Source organism: Ictalurus punctatus, chromosome 24 (assembly GCF_001660625.3).
Source record: "Ictalurus punctatus breed USDA103 chromosome 24, Coco_2.0, whole genome shotgun sequence".
In the NCBI taxonomy this organism is placed as follows: Eukaryota; Metazoa; Chordata; class Actinopteri; order Siluriformes; family Ictaluridae; genus Ictalurus; species Ictalurus punctatus.
The window spans coordinates 21500343-21517842 of NC_030439.2; the positions used below are offsets into that span (position 1 = coordinate 21500343).

General features: G+C 45.0%; 2 protein-coding genes across 3 annotated transcripts in view; both read right to left on the reverse strand.

Annotated features, from left to right (window-relative positions):
* The window catches only part of LOC108257109 (sterile alpha motif domain-containing protein 14), a 15641-nt gene extending 8443 nt beyond the window's left edge, over positions 1–7198 (reverse strand). Inside the window, exons 1-3 of the mRNA XM_017454535.3 lie at positions 7056–7198; positions 5183–5240; positions 3118–3278 (exon numbers count right to left, since the gene is read on the reverse strand). Coding sequence (XP_017310024.1) covers positions 3118–3278; positions 5183–5213 — 192 coding nt within the window. The 5' untranslated portion in view covers positions 5214–5240; positions 7056–7198. The remainder of the gene's footprint in view (positions 1–3117; positions 3279–5182; positions 5241–7055) is intronic.
* A 6300-nt stretch (positions 7199–13498) lies between these two features.
* LOC108257110 (suppressor of cytokine signaling 7) overlaps positions 13499–17500 on the reverse strand; it is a 7852-nt gene continuing 3850 nt past the window's right edge. The window contains exons 3-10 of one of the 2 annotated variants that reach the window (XM_017454537.3): positions 17130–17234; positions 16885–16992; positions 16657–16793; positions 16362–16530; positions 15729–15857; positions 15390–15525; positions 14810–14948; positions 13499–14089 (exon numbers count right to left, since the gene is read on the reverse strand). In XM_017454537.3, the coding sequence (XP_017310026.1) occupies positions 14831–14948; positions 15390–15525; positions 15729–15857; positions 16362–16530; positions 16657–16793; positions 16885–16992; positions 17130–17234 (902 nt within the window). In that variant the 3' untranslated portion in view covers positions 13499–14089; positions 14810–14830. The remainder of the gene's footprint in view (positions 14090–14809; positions 14949–15389; positions 15526–15728; positions 15858–16361; positions 16531–16656; positions 16794–16884; positions 16993–17129; positions 17235–17500) is intronic. The other variant, XM_017454538.3, reaches the window with a different exon arrangement.

Genomic DNA, 17500 nt, shown 5'->3' on the forward strand with positions numbered 1-17500 from the left:
GGCAACGATGGAGATACCTGGAGAGGCATGATTGGGAGGAATGGCCTCCCTGATCTAAACCCGAGCGAGTGTTTGTTGTTGGATTTCAATGCTGGTCATGGATTGTCTATAACGAATACCATGTTCGAACATAAGGAGGCTCATAAGTGTACGTGGTACCAGAGCACCCTAGGCCGAAGGTCGATGATCGATTTTGTAATCGTATCATCTGATCTGAGGCCGCATGTTCTGGACACTCGGGTGAAGAGAGGGGCAGACCTGTCAACTGATCACCATCTGGTGGTGAGTTGGGTCAAGGGGTGGGGGAAGTTTCTGGACAGACCTGGAAAGCCCAAACGGGTAGTGCGGGTGAACTGGGAATGTCTGGAGGAGGCCCCTGTCCATGAGATCTTCAACTCACACCTCCGGCAGAGTTTTCTGGCACCCCTGTGGAGGTTGGGGGCATTGAACCTAAGTGGGCAATGTTTAAAGCCTCCATTGCTGAAGCTGCGGCAGAGAGCTGTGGTCTCAAGGTCTTGGGTGCCTCAAGGGGCGGTAATCCTCAAACATCATGGTGGTCAGGGAAGCCAGAGGCCTTCCAGGATGTGTTATCCCGGAGGACTCCGGAGGCAGTTGCAAGGTACCGACAGGCCCGAAGGGCTGCAGCCTCTGCCGTGAAAGAGGCAATGCAGCGGGTGTGGGAGAAGTTCGGAGAGAGAGTACATGGAGAAGGACTTTCGGTCGGACCAAGTTGTTTCTGAAAAACCGTCCGCCACCTCAGGAGGGGGAAATGGGGAACACCATCCAAGCTATGTACAGTGAGGATGGGGCGCTGTTGACCTCAACTGAGGAAGTAATTGCACGGTGGAAGGAACACTTTGAGGAACTCCTGAATCCAACTAACACGCCCTCTATGGTAGAGGCAGAGGTGGAGAATGATGGGGGTTCATCGTCAATTTCCCTGGTGAAGGTCACTGAGGTAGTCAAACAACTACACGGTGGCAAAGCCCCGGGGATTGATGAGATCCGTCCAGAAATGCTGAACGCTCTGGGTGTGGAGGGGATGTCTTGGATGACACGCCTCTTTAACATTGCATGGAAGTCAGGGACAGTGCCCAAGGAGTGGCAGACCGAGGTGGTGGTTCTCCTGTTCAAAAAGGGGGACCAGAGAGTGTGCGCCAATTATAGGGGTATCACACTTCTCAGCCTCCCTGGTAAAGTCTACTGCAGGGTGCTGGAACGGAGGGTTTGGCCAATAATCGAACCTCAGATTGAAGAGGAACAATGCGGATTCCGTCCTGGTTGTGGAACAATGCGGATTCCGTCCTGGTTGTGGAACAACGGACCAGCTCTTTCCTCTCGCAAGGATCTTGGAGGGGGCCGGGAGTATGCCCATCCGGTCTACATGTGTTTTGTGGATTTGGAGAAGGTGAATGTCCGGGTCCCCAGAGGTTTACTGTGGGAGGTGCTGAGGGAGTATGGGGTGAGGGATTCCCTTCTTAGGGCTATACAATCACTGTACTCCCAAAGCGAGAGCTGTGTCCAGATGCTCGGCAAAAAGTCGAATCGTTCCAGGTGGGGGTTGGTCTCCGCCAGGGCTGTGTATCATGGACAGGATATTGAGGCGTAGTCATGGAGGGGAGGGGTTGCGGTTTGGTGACCTGATGATCTCAGCGCTGCTTTTTGTACATGATGTGGTCCTGATGGCATCATCGGTCCATGACCTCCAGCACTCACTGGATCGGTTCGCAGCTGAGTGTGAAGCGGCTGGGATGAGGATTAGCACCTCTAAATCTAGGCCATGGTTCTCAGCAGGAAACCGATGGAGTGCCTACTCCAGGTGGGGAATGAGTACTTAACCCAAGTGAAGGAGTTCAAGTACCTTGGGGTCTTGTTCACGAGAGAGGGGACATGCGAGCGGGAGATTGGCCAGAGAATCGGAGCAGCGGTAGCAGTATTGCAATCGCTTTAACGCACTGTTGTGACAAAAAGAGAGCTGAGCTGGAAGGCAGAGCACTCGATCTACCGGGCAATCTTCGTTCCTACCCTCACCGATGGTCATGAAGGCTGGGTAGTGACTGAAACAACTAGATCGTGGGTACAAGTGGCCGAAATGGTTTTTCTCAGGAGGGTGGCTGGTGGCTTAGAGATAGGGTGAGAAGCTTGGTTATCTGAGAGGAACTCAGAGTAGAGCCGCTGCTCCTTTGCGTTGAAAGGAGCCAGTTGAGGTGGTTCGGGCACCTGGTAAGGATGCCCCTTGGGCGCCTCCCTAGGGAGGTGTTCCAGGTATGTCCAGCTGGGAGGAGACCCCGGGGAAGACCCAGGACCAGGTGGAGAGATTATATCTCCACACTAGCCTGGGAACACCTCAGGATCCCCCAGTCAGAGCTGGTTAATGTGGCTCGGGAAAGGGAAGTTTGGGGTTCCCTGCTGGAGCTGCTGCCCCCGCGACCCGATAACAGATAAGCGGTTGAGGATGGATGGATGGATGGATGTGTGTGTGTGAGTGTGTGTGTGTGTGTGTGTGTGTGAGTGTGTGTGTGTTTGTGTGTGTGCATGTATGTGTGTGTGAGAGTCATGTGTGTGAATGTGTGTGTGCATGTGTGTGTATGTGTGTGAATGTATGTGTGTGTGTGTGTGTGTGTGTGTGTGTGTGTGTGTGTGTGTGTGTGTGTGTGAATGTACAGTATCTCACAAAATTGAGTACACCCCTCACAACACTGAAGAAATGACACTGTGCTACAGTGTAAAGTAGTGAGTGTACAGCTTGTGTAACAGTGTAAATTTGCTGTCCCTCAAAATAACTCAACACACAGACATTAATGTCTAAACCGCTGGCAACAAAAGTGAGTATGTGAGGGGTGTGAAATGTGAGGGGTGTGAAATGTGAGGGGTGTACTCACTTTTGCGAGATACTGTATGTGTATGTGTGTATGGGAAGGTGTGTGAGAGTGTATATGTATGTGTGTATATTTGAATATGTGTGTGCATGTGTGTGTATATGTGTGTATGTGTGTGTGTGTGTGTGTGTGTGTGTGTGTATATGTGTGTGTATGTGTGTGTGTGTATGTATCTATATGTGTGTATGTGTGTACATGTGTGTATGTGTGTGTGTGTGTGTGTGTGTGTGTGTCTAACCCTGGTGTCGGGCCCCTCGTCCCCCTCGGTGGAGCTCAGGCTGTCAGTGAGACGCGAGCGTGATGGTCGGTTCCTCCTGCTCTTCAGCGGTAGCGGTGCTCGGCTCTTCTGTATGCTGTTATCCAGCAGCTCTGTCTCAGGAATCACCGAGTTCAGATCAGCTAAAAAATATATATTCATTATTATCACAACTACAAATGTACACACAAAAACCCCCTGACGTGAAAGTTCTTTATTTTGATCCTTCCTTAAACTGGATCAGATCCGTACATTAACACACTACATCCATGAGTTCTGGACTGTGATTGGTCAGGAGGTGGTGATTAATTCTCTGTAGCAGCGGCTCTGACTGTAGCGCAGGTTTATATTAATACACTTGCTCTAATATGTTATTGTTTCTATAGTAACAGCTCATCAGGGACGTGTACAGCGCACGCTCCACACAAACGTGTACGGAAGGAGTCTCCAGTGTCAGCGCTGTGTAACACTCAGAGGTAAAACTGTAACTTTACGTTTTCCCACATCTTCATCACAGAGTTTACACTCTCTACTGTTTCACACTCACACACTGTGTGTTCACATTATTAACATGAAGAGAGAGAATAGAGAGAATAAAGAGGGAATAGAGAGAGGGAATAGAGAGAGAGAGAATAGAGAGAGGGAATAGAGAGAGAGAGACTAGAGAGAGGGAATAGAGAGAGAGAGAGAATAGAGAGAGAATAGAGAGAGGGAATAAAGAGAGGGAATAGAGAGAGAGAATAGAGAGAGGGAGAATAGAGAGAGGGAATAGAGAGAGAAAATAAAGAGAGGGAGAATAGAGAGAGGGAATAGAGAGAGAGAGAATAGAGAGAGGGAATAGAGAGAGAGAGGGAATAAAGAGAGGGAATAGAGAGAGAGAGAATAGAGAGAGGGAGAATAGAGAGAGGGAATAGAGAGAGAGAGAATAGAGAGAGGGACTAGAGAGAGGGGGAATAGAGAGAGAGAGAATAGAGAGAGGGAGAATAGAGAGAGGGAGAATAGAGAGAGGGAGAATAGAGAGAGGGGGAATAGAGAGAGGGAGAATAGAGAGAGGGAGAATAGAGAGAGGGAGAATAGAGAGAGGGAATAGAGAGAGAGAGAATAGAGAGGGGGAATAGAGAGAGAGGGAATAGAGAGAGGGAGAATAGAGAGAGGGAATAGAGAGAGGGAGAATAGAGAGAGGGAGAATAGAGAGAGGGAATAGAGAGAGGGAGAATAGAGAGAGGGAGAATAGAGAGAGGGAATAGAGAGAGGGAGAATAGAGAGAGGGAGAATAGAGAGAGGGAATAGAGAGAGGGAGAATAGAGAGAGGGAGAATAGAGAGAGGGAATAGAGAGAGGGAGAATAGAGAGAGGGAATAGAGAGAGGGAGAATAGAGAGAGGGAGAATAGAGAGAGGGAATAGAGAGAGGGAGAATAGAGAGAGGGAGAATAGAGAGAGGGAGAATAGAGAGAGGGAATAGAGAGAGAGAGAATAGAGAGGGAGAATAGAGAGAGGGAGAATAGAGAGAGGGAGAATAGAGAGAGGGAATAGAGAGAGGGAGAATAGAGAGAGGGAGAATAGAGAGAGGGAATAGAGAGAGGGAGAATAGAGAGAGGGAGAATAGAGAGAGGGAATAGAGAGAGGGAGAATAGAGAGAGGGAGAATAGAGAGAGGGAATAGAGAGAGGGAGAATAGAGAGAGGGAGAATAGAGAGAGGGAGAATAGAGAGAGGGAGAATAGAGAGAGGGAATAGAGAGAGGGAGAATAGAGAGAGGGAATAGAGAGAGGGAGAATAGAGAGAGGGAGAATAGAGAGAGGGATGGTGAGGGAATGAATGTTATAGCTGCTGTAATGTAAGTGAGAACAAATGGGAATAATCTTTGCCCACAAATGGTGTAAATAAATAGATATCACAATACACAGCATCTACCATTGACTAGATACATAAACACACACACACACACACACACACACACACACACACACACACACACACACATACACACACACATACACACACACATACACACACACACAGGTGAAGACTGATGATGCAGAAACTCACCAAATACACTGTCTGTTTCATCGAGCTGCATGACGTACGCAAACGTCACAGTGTGTTACTGCAGAGGAGTGAAATCACACACACACACACACACACACACACACACACACACACACACACACACACACACACACACCCTGCTTAAGTCTGATGTTATTCAGCATTAATGAGTAACAACACGTGTGTGTTAATTTGGATTATGAGTTAAAACAGCTAAATTAAATTAAATTATATATTGATGACTCTGACTGAAGAACACAAACATATTTATCTTCAGATCAGAATAATTCAATTAAAAGATCACGTTACAAATCACGTTACAGACCCGTTCCCAATTAACCTCCAGCTGTTTCTTTTTACTAACACTTACTTTTCCAGCCTTTTGTTGCCCGTCCCAACTTTTTGGAGACGTGTTGAGGCCATCAAATTAAAAATGACATTATTTTTTCTTTAAAACGGTACATCTCCTCAGTTTAAACATTTGGTATGTTTTATATGTTTTATTGTGAATAACACACGGGTTTATGAGAATTGCAAATCAGTGCATTCTGTTTTTATTTCTATTTTACACAGTGTCCCAACTTTTTTGGAATTAGGGTTATAATTTACTGATACATCTGAGAGAAATGATGTTCTGGATGGTTCTACGTTTAATGTAAGAATAAAAGCATGAGTCAGCATAAAACACGCACACACACACACACACACACACACCGAGGGATTCCATCAGTGTGAAACATCAATGAAGTCGATGCATTAAAACCATCTCACACAGAGACACCGGGGTGCCAAAATTAATGCACACACAGGACCCCGGAGCACCAGGCAGGACTGAACTACAGACTTTATAATGACTGTGTACATATTAAACATTACACACACTCACCATATTCACTGTGACATCACTTCCTCCTTTCATAGAGTGAAAGAGGAAAAAAAAGAGAAAGGGAAAGAGGGAGTGAGTGAGGAAAGGACAAAATAAAAGGAATGAAGGAAGACTGAGGAAAAAGGAGGGAAGAAGAAGTGAAGAAGAGAATGAGAGAGGAAAATTGACAAAGTGAATGATGGAATAAGGGAGGAAGGGAGGAACGGAATAATCGTGGAAGGGAATTAGGGTATAAGGGAGGAAGGGAATAAGGGAGGAAGGGAATAAGGGAATAAGGGAGGAACAGAATAAGGAAGGAAGGCAATAAGGGAGGAAGGGAATTAGGGAGGAAGGAATAAAGGAAGAAGGGAATAAGGGAGGAAGGGAATTAGGGAGGAGGGGAAGAGGGGAATAATAGGGGAGGGGAATAATGGAGGAGGTGGATAAGGGAATAAGGGAGAAAGAGAATAAGGGAGAAAGGGAATAATGGAAGAACAGAAGAAGGGAATAAGGGAGGAAGGGAATAATGGAAGAACAGAAGAAGGGAATAAGGGAGGAAGGGAATAATTGAGGAAGGAAAAACCTAGGAAGGGAGGAAGGGAATTAAGGAGGAAGGGAAGAAGGGAATAATGGGGGAGGGAAATAATGGAGGAGGGGAATAAGGGAATAAGGAAGGAAGGGAATAAGGGGAGAAATGAATAATGGAGGAGGGGAATAAGGGAAGAAGGGAGGAAGTGGAGGGTACATTTTGTACGAGTGCACTCTGAGATCTGGACAGAGTCCAAAACAAGGAGTCATCAGAATGTGGAGGTGGTTAGCTTTAGCTAATGCTAATCTGTCTGTCTGTCTGTCTGTCTCTCTCTCTCTCTCTCACACACACACTGTTAGCGTGTATCATGGAGGCAGTGAGAGAGGACGAGAGGAGAGAGGGGTAAACAAGGAAACAGAGCGGAGATGGAGAGACGGAGGAAGAGATGAGGGGATGGAATGACATCATCAGTGTCTTACCTTACGATGATGTGATGGTCTGAGGACGAGAGTGAGCTTCCATCATCCTGTTTACACACACACTCAGAGATGTACAGAGAGAGAGAGAGAGAGAGAGAGAGAGACGTCAGACCCAGGCGACACACACACATCAGCATCAGAGTGAGCAAGGACAGGGAGGCGGGGGGGGGAGAGGAGGAAGGGACGAAGGGAGCAAGTGAATAAGGGAGAGATAGATAGAGAGAGGGGTTAGTGTTAAATCAGCAGCTCTCACACCCTTGTTAACACATCGAAATGGAAGGAGTATGCATTTCCAACTACACACTTCTTTCCCACCTCCCTATTCAGTCCAAAACCCTTGAAAGAGCTGTTTTCAATCACTTTTCTCACACAGAACAATCTCCTGGACACCAAGCAGTTTGGCTTCAAAAGCAGTCACTCCACCGAGACCGCTCTGCTTTCTCTCACTTAAGCCTTACGACTAGCAAGAGCAACCTCTAGATCATCCGTCCTCATCCTACTCCACCTCTCTGATGCCTCTGACACGGTGACCACCAGATCCTCCTGTCAGCTCTCTCCGGTCGAGACATCACCGGAACAGCTCTGCGCTGGGTGGAATCATATCTCTCAGACAGATCCTTTAAGGTACCGTGGAGGAGAGAGGTATCTGAAGCTCAGCAATTCACAACTGGGGTTCCACAGGGGTCAGTTCTGGGTCCACTGTCCTTTTCTATTTACACTACATCTCTGGGGCCTATGATTGAGTCTCATGGCTTCTCATATCACTGCTATGCTAATGACACTCAGCTCGATTTGTCCTTACAGCCTGAAGATCCAGCTGTCTCAGCACACATCTCTGCTTGCTTGTCTGACATCTCTGACTGGATGAGGGAACACCACCTTAAGCTCAACCTGGCAAAAACGGAGCTTCTCGTCATCCCAGCCTGTTCCTCAATCAACCACGACTTCGCCCTACACCCAGGCTCAACCAGACTCAAGCCAACCAGGACAGCCAGGAACCTCGGGGTGACTTTCAATCACCACTTGACCTTCACAGACCACATTTCAATACCTGTACAGTCCTGTAGGTTCTTTCGGTATAACATCAAGAAAATCAGACCCTATCTCACCGAACAGGCCACACAGCTACTAGTCCAGGCTCTTGTCATCTCAAAACTGGACTACTGCAACTCACTACTCTTGGGCCTCCCAGTCAGCTCCATCAAACCCCTTCAGATGATTCAGAATGCAGCAGCACACCTCGTCTTCAATCAGCTCAAGAGAACCCATGCACACCCCTCTTCATCTCCCTCCACTGGCTTCCTGTAGCCGCCCGCATCAAATTCAAGGCCTTGATGCTCACGTCGAAGACCTTATCTGGAACAGCGCCCCCTACCTCAACTCTCTCCTTGAGGTTTACGTTCCCTCATGCAATCTGCGATCAGTTAACGACCGAAGCCTGGTATAGTACCTACTCAGAGAGCCACAAGGTCCCTTTCCTGAAGCTTCAAGCTGACTGTCCCTCAGTGGTGGAATGAACTTCCAACTTCAATCCGGACCGCAGTATCTCTCACCACCTTCAACGGCTAAAAACCCACCTCTTCCGTGAACACCTAACTAACCCCTAACTTATCCCCTGGTCCTCCCCTTCTACACTGAGTTCTCTAGAACTCAGTTAAAAGTCTTGTATGGTACAGTTGCACTACTTGTATTGTTCTCCGCTTGATGTTTCGCTTCACATGTATTTCCTCATTCGTAAGTCGCTTTGTAGAAAAGTGCTAAATGAATAAATGTTAATGTAAAGTACATTTGCCTCGCACATCTGGGGTTGGGGGTACATGTTTGCTTGTTCTCCCCATGCTTTGGGGGATTCCCCTGAGTATTCCAGTTTCCTCCCCAGTCCAAAGACATGCTTTGTAGGCTGATTGGCATATACAAATTGTCCGTAGTCTGTGAACGAGTGTGTAATTGTGCCCTGCGATGGATTGTCACCAGATCCAGGGTGTTCCCTGCCTTGTGCCCCGAGTCCCCTGGGATAGACTCAGTGCTTATAGTAGGGTTCATCAGTTGGTCTGGGTCATGTAGTGCATTTTCATGAGTTTAAAGAACATTTTACACCAAAATCATCTGACATTGGGGCATGGAAAGTTCTTCCCCCAGAGATTCCTCCTAACCACATCTTTTCAAACTGCTCCAGCACAGTTACACACACTGAGGAAAGCGTTATCTACCCTCTTCTACATACAGTGAGGGAAAAAAGTATTTGATCCCCTGCTGATTTTGTACGTTTGCCCACTGACAAAGAAATGATCAGTCTATAATTTTAATGGTAGGTTTATTTGAACAGTGAGAGACAGAATAACAACAAAAAAATCCAGAAAAACGCACGTCAAAAATTTTATAAATTAATTTGCATTTTAATGAGGGAAATAAGTATTTGACCCCCTCTCAATCAGAAAGATTTCTGGCTCCCAGGTGTCTTTTATACAGGTGACGAGCTGAGATTAGGAGCACACTCTTAAAGGGAGTTCTCCTAATATCAGTTTGTTACCTGTATAAAAGACACCTGTCCACAGAAGCAATCAATCAATCAGATTCCAAACTCTCCACCATGGCCAAGACCAAAGAGCTCTCCAAGGATGTCAGGGACAAGACTGTAGACCTACACAAGTCTGGAATGGGCTACAAGACCATTGCCAAGCAGCTTGGTGAGAAGGAGACAACAGTTGGTGCGATTATTCGCAAATGGAAGAAGCACAAAAGAACTGTCAATCTCCCTCGGCCTGGGGCTCCATGCAAGATCTCACCTCGTGGAGTTGCATTGATCATGAGAACAGTGAGGAATCAGCCCAGAACTACACGGGAGGATCTTGTCAATGATCTCAAGGCAGCTGGGACCATAGTCACCAAGAAAACAATTGGTAACACACTACGCCGTGAAGGACTGAAATCCTGCAGCGCACGCAAGGTCCGCTGCTCAAGAAAGCACATATACATGCCCGTCTGAAGTTTGCCAGTGAACATCTGAATGATTCAGCGGATAACTGGGTGAAAGTGTTGAGGTCAGATGAGACCAAAATGGAGTTCTTTGGCATCAACTCAACTTGCCGTGTTTGGAGGAGGAGGAATGCTGCCTATGACCCCTGGAACACCATCCCCACCGTCAAACATGGAGGTGGAAACATTATGCTTTGGGGTTTTTTTTCTGCTAAGGGGACAGGACAGCTTCACCGCATCAAAGGGACGATGGACGGGGCCATGTACCGTCAAATCTTGGGTGAAAACCTCCTTCCCTCAGACAGGGCATTGAAAATGGGTCGTGGTGGGTATTCCAGCATGACAATGACCCAAAACACACGGCCAAGGCAACAAAGGAGTGGCTCAAGAAGAAGCACATTAAGGTCCTGGAGTGGCCTAGCCAGTCTCCAGACCTTAATCCCATAGAAATTCTGTGGAGGGAGCTGAAGGTTCGAGTTGCCAAACGTCAGCCTCGAAACCTTAATGACTTGGAGAAGATCTGCAAAGAGGAGTGGGACAAAATCCCTCCTGAGATGTGTGCAAACCTGGTGGCCAACTACAAGAAACGTCTGACCTCTGTGATTGCCAACAAGGGTTTTTCCACCAAGTACTAAGTCATGTTTTGCAGAGGGGTCAAATACTTATTTCCCTCATTAAAATGCAAATCAATTTATAACATTTTTGACATGCGTTTTTCTGGATTTTTTTGTTGTTATTCTGTCTCTCACTGTTCAAATAAATCTACCATTAAAATTATAGACTGATCATTTCTTTGTTAGTGGGCAAACGTACAAATTCAGCAGGGGATCAAATACTTTTTTCCCCCCACTGTACATGAGCTCACAGGCACTTGTGATTGGTTAATGCTGCTGTGATTAACAGAGGAGAGAGAGCATGCCACTCCCACACAGACAGCATGGCTCGATCTCATCCAATCTCTTGATGATGGGGTGAACTCTCTTCTGTTGCACCATTCAGGAGCCCAGAATGTTCATGTCTGTGCGTTCTCGCTCTGGTTTAGTAAAGATAATATACAAATATCTGAAAATATTATAAACATGCATTAGCGCTGTACAGTATATCATCACATATATCATTAATTAAGACAGAGTACATTATAAACTACAGTGCTGTGAAAAAGTATTTGCCCCCGTCCTGATCTCTTCTGTGTTTGTGTATGTCTCGTCCTAAATTGTTTCAGAATTTAAAACAAAATCTGAGATAAAACAAGGCAGTCTGAGTAAACACTCAATAAAGTTTTAAATCATAATATTATTTATAAAAAAGTTATCCAATACCAACCGGGCCTGTGTGAAAATGTATTTGCCCCCCCCCCCCCCGTAGTTACTAATTCCCCAAATCTATGGAACTGCATTGATAACGGGGTTCAGCTGGACGAGACACAACCAGACCTGATCACTGCAAACCCTGTTCACTCACATCTACACTTACATAGAACTTTCTCATCAGCAGGAAGTTGGTTAAAAGATCTTACTCAGTAACACACTGTGGCAAAGCTGAAAGAAATTCCAGAAATGATGATGAAGATCATTGAAGTACATCAGTCTGGGAAGGGTTACAAAGCTATTTCAGAGGCTCTGGGACTCCAAAGAACCACAGCGAGAGCCGTTATCTCCTAATGGAAAAACTCAGCACAGTACTGAACCTTCCCAGAAGTGTCCGACCTTCCAAAATTCCTCCAAGAGCACAGCGACGACTCATCCAGGAAGTCACAAAAGAGACAAGGACAACATCAAAGGACCTACAGGCATCTCCTGCATCAATAAAGGTCACTGTTCATGACTCCACTATCAGAAAGACACTGGGGGAAACGGCTCCATGGAAGAGTGGTGAGGTGAAACCACTGCTAACCCAGAAGAACATTAAGACTCGTCTGAATTTCACCAAAACACACCTCGATGATCCTCAAACCTTTTGGGAGAATGTTCTGTGGACTGATGAGTGGAAAGTGAAACTGTTTGGAAAACAGGAGTCCCGTTACATCTGGTGTAAACCAAACACAGAATTCCACAAAAAGAACATAGTAGTAAGTCCACTGATGAACGGCTCAAAAAAAGCATGATTAAAGTTTTGGACTAGTCAAAGCATTGACTTGAACCAATTGAGAAGCTGTAGCAGGACTTTAAACTGGCAGTGCATGCTCGAAACCCCTCCAGTGTGTCTGAACTAAAGCAGTTCTGCAAAGAACAGTGGATCAAAATTCCACCACAGCGCTGTGAAAGTCTGATCTCCAGGTATCAGAAGTGTTTGGTCGCAGGTAATGCTGCTAAAGGTGGCACAACCAGATTTTAAGTTTAAGGGACTATTTTTAGTGTGTGATAAGTTTTTCAGAAGTGTAAGTGTTGGATAATTTTTTTTGCATCAATAAAAATGAATAAATAAAACTGTAGTGTGTGTTTACTCAGGCTGCCTTTGTTTTATATTGTATTACGTTTGGATCTCTAAAACTATTTAGTACGAATGCCAGACTTTCCTCCAGTCTGATCTCTTCCTCTGAAATGCATTCAGACGACATCTTAACTCGAGCGCTCGTGGTCATTAAAGCAAACAGGGACATACCAAATACTAAGAAACTCTGAAATTAATCTAAATAACTTTAACTTTTTACTTTTCACTCAAGTTGTTATTGTGGATTTAATCTGTACTGACAAAGTTTGCATTCAATTCAAAAAGGATCCAAAAAAACACTTTTGAACCCAACTGTATACATTTCTCACATTAAGTTCTAGACATGGTGAAATACTTTTGAATGTTATTCGGTCTGAACAGGATTTCATTTTGGAGCGTGATGGAGAACGTTGGGGTTTGATGGAGAATGTTGGTGCGCAGTGGAGAACGTCGGGTTTGATTTAGAATGTTGGGGTTTGATGGAGAACGTTGGTGCAAAGTGGAGAACATTGGGGTTTGATGGAGAACGTCAGGGTTTGATGGAGAACGTCGGGGTTTGATGGAGAACGTCGGGGTTTGATGGAGAACGGTGATGCTTGATGGAGAACGTCGGGGTTTGATGGAGAACGTCGAGGTTTGATGGAGAACGTCGGGGTTTGATGGAGAACGGTGATGTTTGATGGAGAACGTCGGGGTTTGATGGAGAACGTCAAGGTTTGATGGAGAACGTCGGGGTTTGATGGAGAACGTCGGGGTTTGATGGAGAACGTCGGGGTTTGATGGAGAACGGTGATGTTTGATGGAGAACGTCGGGGTTTGATGGAGAACGGTGATGTTTGATGGAGAACGTCGGGGTTTGATGGAGAACGTCGAGGTTTGATGGAGAACGTCGAGGTTTGATGGAGAACGTTGGGGTTTGATGGTCAAAATTGGTTATTAAAAAACATTTACTGTTCCCAATTTCAAATATACAATTTAAAAACACCCACAGTGAACAACACAACTGAAAACTAAAATAAAAAGAGAACACTCGGAGGTTGTGTTTTTAAATCACTCCATGTTTATTTCCACATTGTGTTTGGGAGATGAGTTTAGGACAACACGGTCCTGTTACACACAGCAGAACCTACAGCTCCAGTTTGAACAGTCATTTAGTTTGGATAGAAGAGATCATCTCCATACAGTTCCATATACACCATACACACGCTATGTACACACACACACACACACACACACACACACACACACCTTACCCTTATACTGACCATGAGAGAACACAAGTATGAGTAGAACCTCGTACGTAAGCAGAAACATGTCCAGTTTGATCTCGTCACAGTTCCACACGCCGTTCTGTGACCGCTCTTCACCATCAGTGCATCAGAACATCTTCACATTAACACCTGATCCTGTTTCAGCAGCAGGTTTCCACTTCCCCTTCCCTCCTGGAGGGAGGATCATTGTTAGAAATGCCACTACAATCACAACACCTCCAGAAGAAGTGATTCGTCCTTCAGTGTTTACAAAAAAATAATAATAATAAGATCAGTAGTCCATCTGTCAATCAAAACTCAGCCATGTTTGGTCTCAGCAGGTCTCTGTGTAATCCAAATCCAAAAAAAAATAAAGACCTATAAAGAAAACAGAGGGAACTGATTTATTAGAGAAAATGCTTCACGTTTCTTCTTTAGTTGAAATTAATTCCATCATGACTCTTTCAGTCAATGAGCATTGAGATGAGGCTCAGGGAATTTGAATTTTGAAGTAATAAATCACACCTGATTATAAAACTCAATTCGAAACCTTGTACACAATTCAAGAAAGTAAGAGAACAAGTGATGGAGGTAGAGGGGTGCCAATACTTTGTGCAGCTCAATGGATGTACGGCAATACATAATGATTAGCGTACACATACACAGAGCTAAAGCTGAGTGAGTAGTGGCTGAATGTGGTACTGAACATTTCCGAAAACTCATGAAAATTCATTGATGGTTAGTTGTGGGCGTGTTCGTGGGCGGAGTATGATGTATGCATGTATGTAGATTGTTCGTTTAACCTGAAATACACAGACTTATAGATGAGTCTCAAACTTGTGTGTATAACTGAAGACCCGCCCTTTGACCTCTCCTATTGGCTGATGCATGGTGACACTAGAGTACGTCCCTTCAAACCTTCAAAATATCCCTGCTTGTTTAACTCACTTTATAATTCATTATTGCATTCGTTAATACTTCTTAAATGCAAAAAAAATTTTTTAAAAGAAAATACAAAGCAATTCACTCAAATACAATAATAATAAAACTAAAACATTTAATCCTAAATTCTAATGATTAATTTTCTAATTTCCTCACTCTTTCCATCTTCTGTTCCTGCTACGTCTGAGACTCTGCCTCCTGTGCACTGGAGTCCCGCCCTGATTCTTTGATTGACAGGTTCTTCTCCTCTTCTGGATCATAGAAATAGAATTTCCGTAAGTACCCGATCAAAGGCCTGAAAGAGAACCACACAACCACATTACTAATCTTATCTACGTATCACATGACACAGATAACCAATCAGAACACAGCAATGCATGAAGTGAACAGTGTTTTAGTATACCCATATACAGCTTTATGGTGTGCGTGTTTGCATGTGTGTGTGTGTATGTATATATATTTATGTGTATGTTTGCATGTATGTGTGTATGTATGTGTATGTACATATGTTTGTGTGTATGTGTGTGTATGTGTGTGTATATGTGTGTGTGTATATATATATATATATATATATATATATATATATATATATATATATATATATATATATATATATATATATATGTGTGTGTGTGTGTGTATATATATATATATATATATGTGTGTGTGTGTGTGTGTGTGTATATGTATATGTGTGTGTGTGTGTGTGTGTGTGTGTGTGTGTTTGTATGTGTACGTGGGCAGTGGTAGCTCTTCTATGTGGTCTATGCGGACGAGTTGTCTGATGCAGAAGCGACAGAGATGCTGCAGAGACTTCACACTGCTGAACCGAGACACTGGGTACAGGAGCTGTACCGGGGTAGGGGGAAGACCTGATCATAATAATAATAATAATAATAATTGTTATTATTATAATTATACTACTACTTCTACTACTACTACTACTACTAATAATAATAATAATAAATATTATTATAATGGTGTTCATTTCTTCAAATGTATAAACAATAAAATAAGAAATTTCACCTGTGGTGGACAGATGATGAGAGAGGGGGCGGAGCTATGGTGAACTCACCTGGAACTCGTGAGCGCAGGAAGTACAGGAATCGTCCGTTTTTGGAGTGCATGATGGCTCGCTCGATAAACTCCACCACCGAGTGACAACGATCCTCAAACTTCGGGTGACACCACAGACTGAACGTTCCTGTACGTACACACACGCGCATACACACGCACACACACACACACGCACACACGCACTTCTATTATATTGTGTGTGGCATTCATGTACCCAAAAGAAATATATTCCTGGGTGGGAGGGGCATACTCTCTCTCCCATAAATCAGCGTGACTCTAGATTAAAGTATTGAAGAAGAAGAAGAAGAAGAAGAAGAAGGTGATACAGTCAGTGTAGGAGCTGAAAGTGTTCTAAAGGGAACAAGTGTTTTCTGCAGAATTGGAACACTTCCTCTTATTTTTAAAGCCACTTCACCACTTCCTGTTCCTACACACATTTCCAGCCAGCGACAAACAATACGAAGCCGCACTAACGGTGTATGTAGGACATTGGCAGCAGTGTGTGTGTGTGGTGTGTGGTGTGGTGCTGAGAGGATGATACACACATGTGTAAAGTGTGTAGGAATCAAATGTTTTCTGAGAGAAACGGGATGCATGGGACAGAAGTATATGTGTGTGTGTGTGTGTGCACCTCTGTAATGCTCCATGCGGGTGTGGTGTGTGACCCCCTGCGATCTGAAGCTCAGGCTGAGGATGTATCGCGGGTCTGAACTGTCTCGCACCAGGAACGAGCCGTCTGCCTTCCCCTTCAGCTTCATCTCCGCATCCTCCCAGTTCATCGGCCCCCAGTACCACCCACACTAACACACACACACACACACACACACACACACATCAGAGAGTCACTCCTCCTGCCCTGCCCTAAATAAAGGAACACACTGACAAAATAAGGAGGGATATATGATATATCCAGACAGGTGTTCCACCTTCTCCAGCTCTCGGAGGCTGGTGGCGAAGCTGCTGGTCAGAGGGCACAACAGGGACCGCCGCTGCACCTGACCTCCTGATTGGTTGTTGTTCTGGAGGGGGCGTGGCCTAGGCAGAACACTGCGGAGAGTCGTATCTGCAACAGCACAATGCAGACACTTACATGTGTGTGTGTGTGTACTATAATGATCAGATTACTAAATTATGTGTGTGTGTGTGTGTGTTACCGTTCAGACTCAAGCTGTGGTGGATGTGTGTGTGTGAGTGTGTGTGTGAAGGCTGTAGTGACTGCGCTGAGGAGAGTAAACGTCCAGGCTGAGGTGCTCCCAAATCATCTACAAACAAACAAACAAACAAACAAACAAACAAACAATTCTTTACAATGTAAAGATGAAAGGCAAAAAGAAGAATAAAAGCAGAAGAACTGAGAGAGAGAGAGAGAGAGAGAGAGAGAGAGAGAGAGAGACAGTACCGAGCAGGCTGAGACTTCTCCTGGGTGGAGGAGGAGGAGTGGGAGGATGGAGAGAGTTTACACTCCTTCGAGAAATGTCCACATCGACCAGAGACATGGTCTCACCTAAACAGTACAGAGAGAGTGAGACATCAAAAGACAGAGGAGAGAGATAGTATGAAAGACAGACAGTGACAGTGAGAGATAGACAGAAAGCGAGACAAAGTAAAAGACAGACAGACAGACAGAGAGGACAAAAAGCAAAGAGAAAAAGACCAAAGAACAGAGAGAGAGAGAGAAAGAGAAAAGAGAGACAGACAGACAGAGAGAGAGAGAGAGAGGGAGAGAGAGAGACAGACAGAGTAACGGAGAGAGACAGAGAGAGAGAGAGA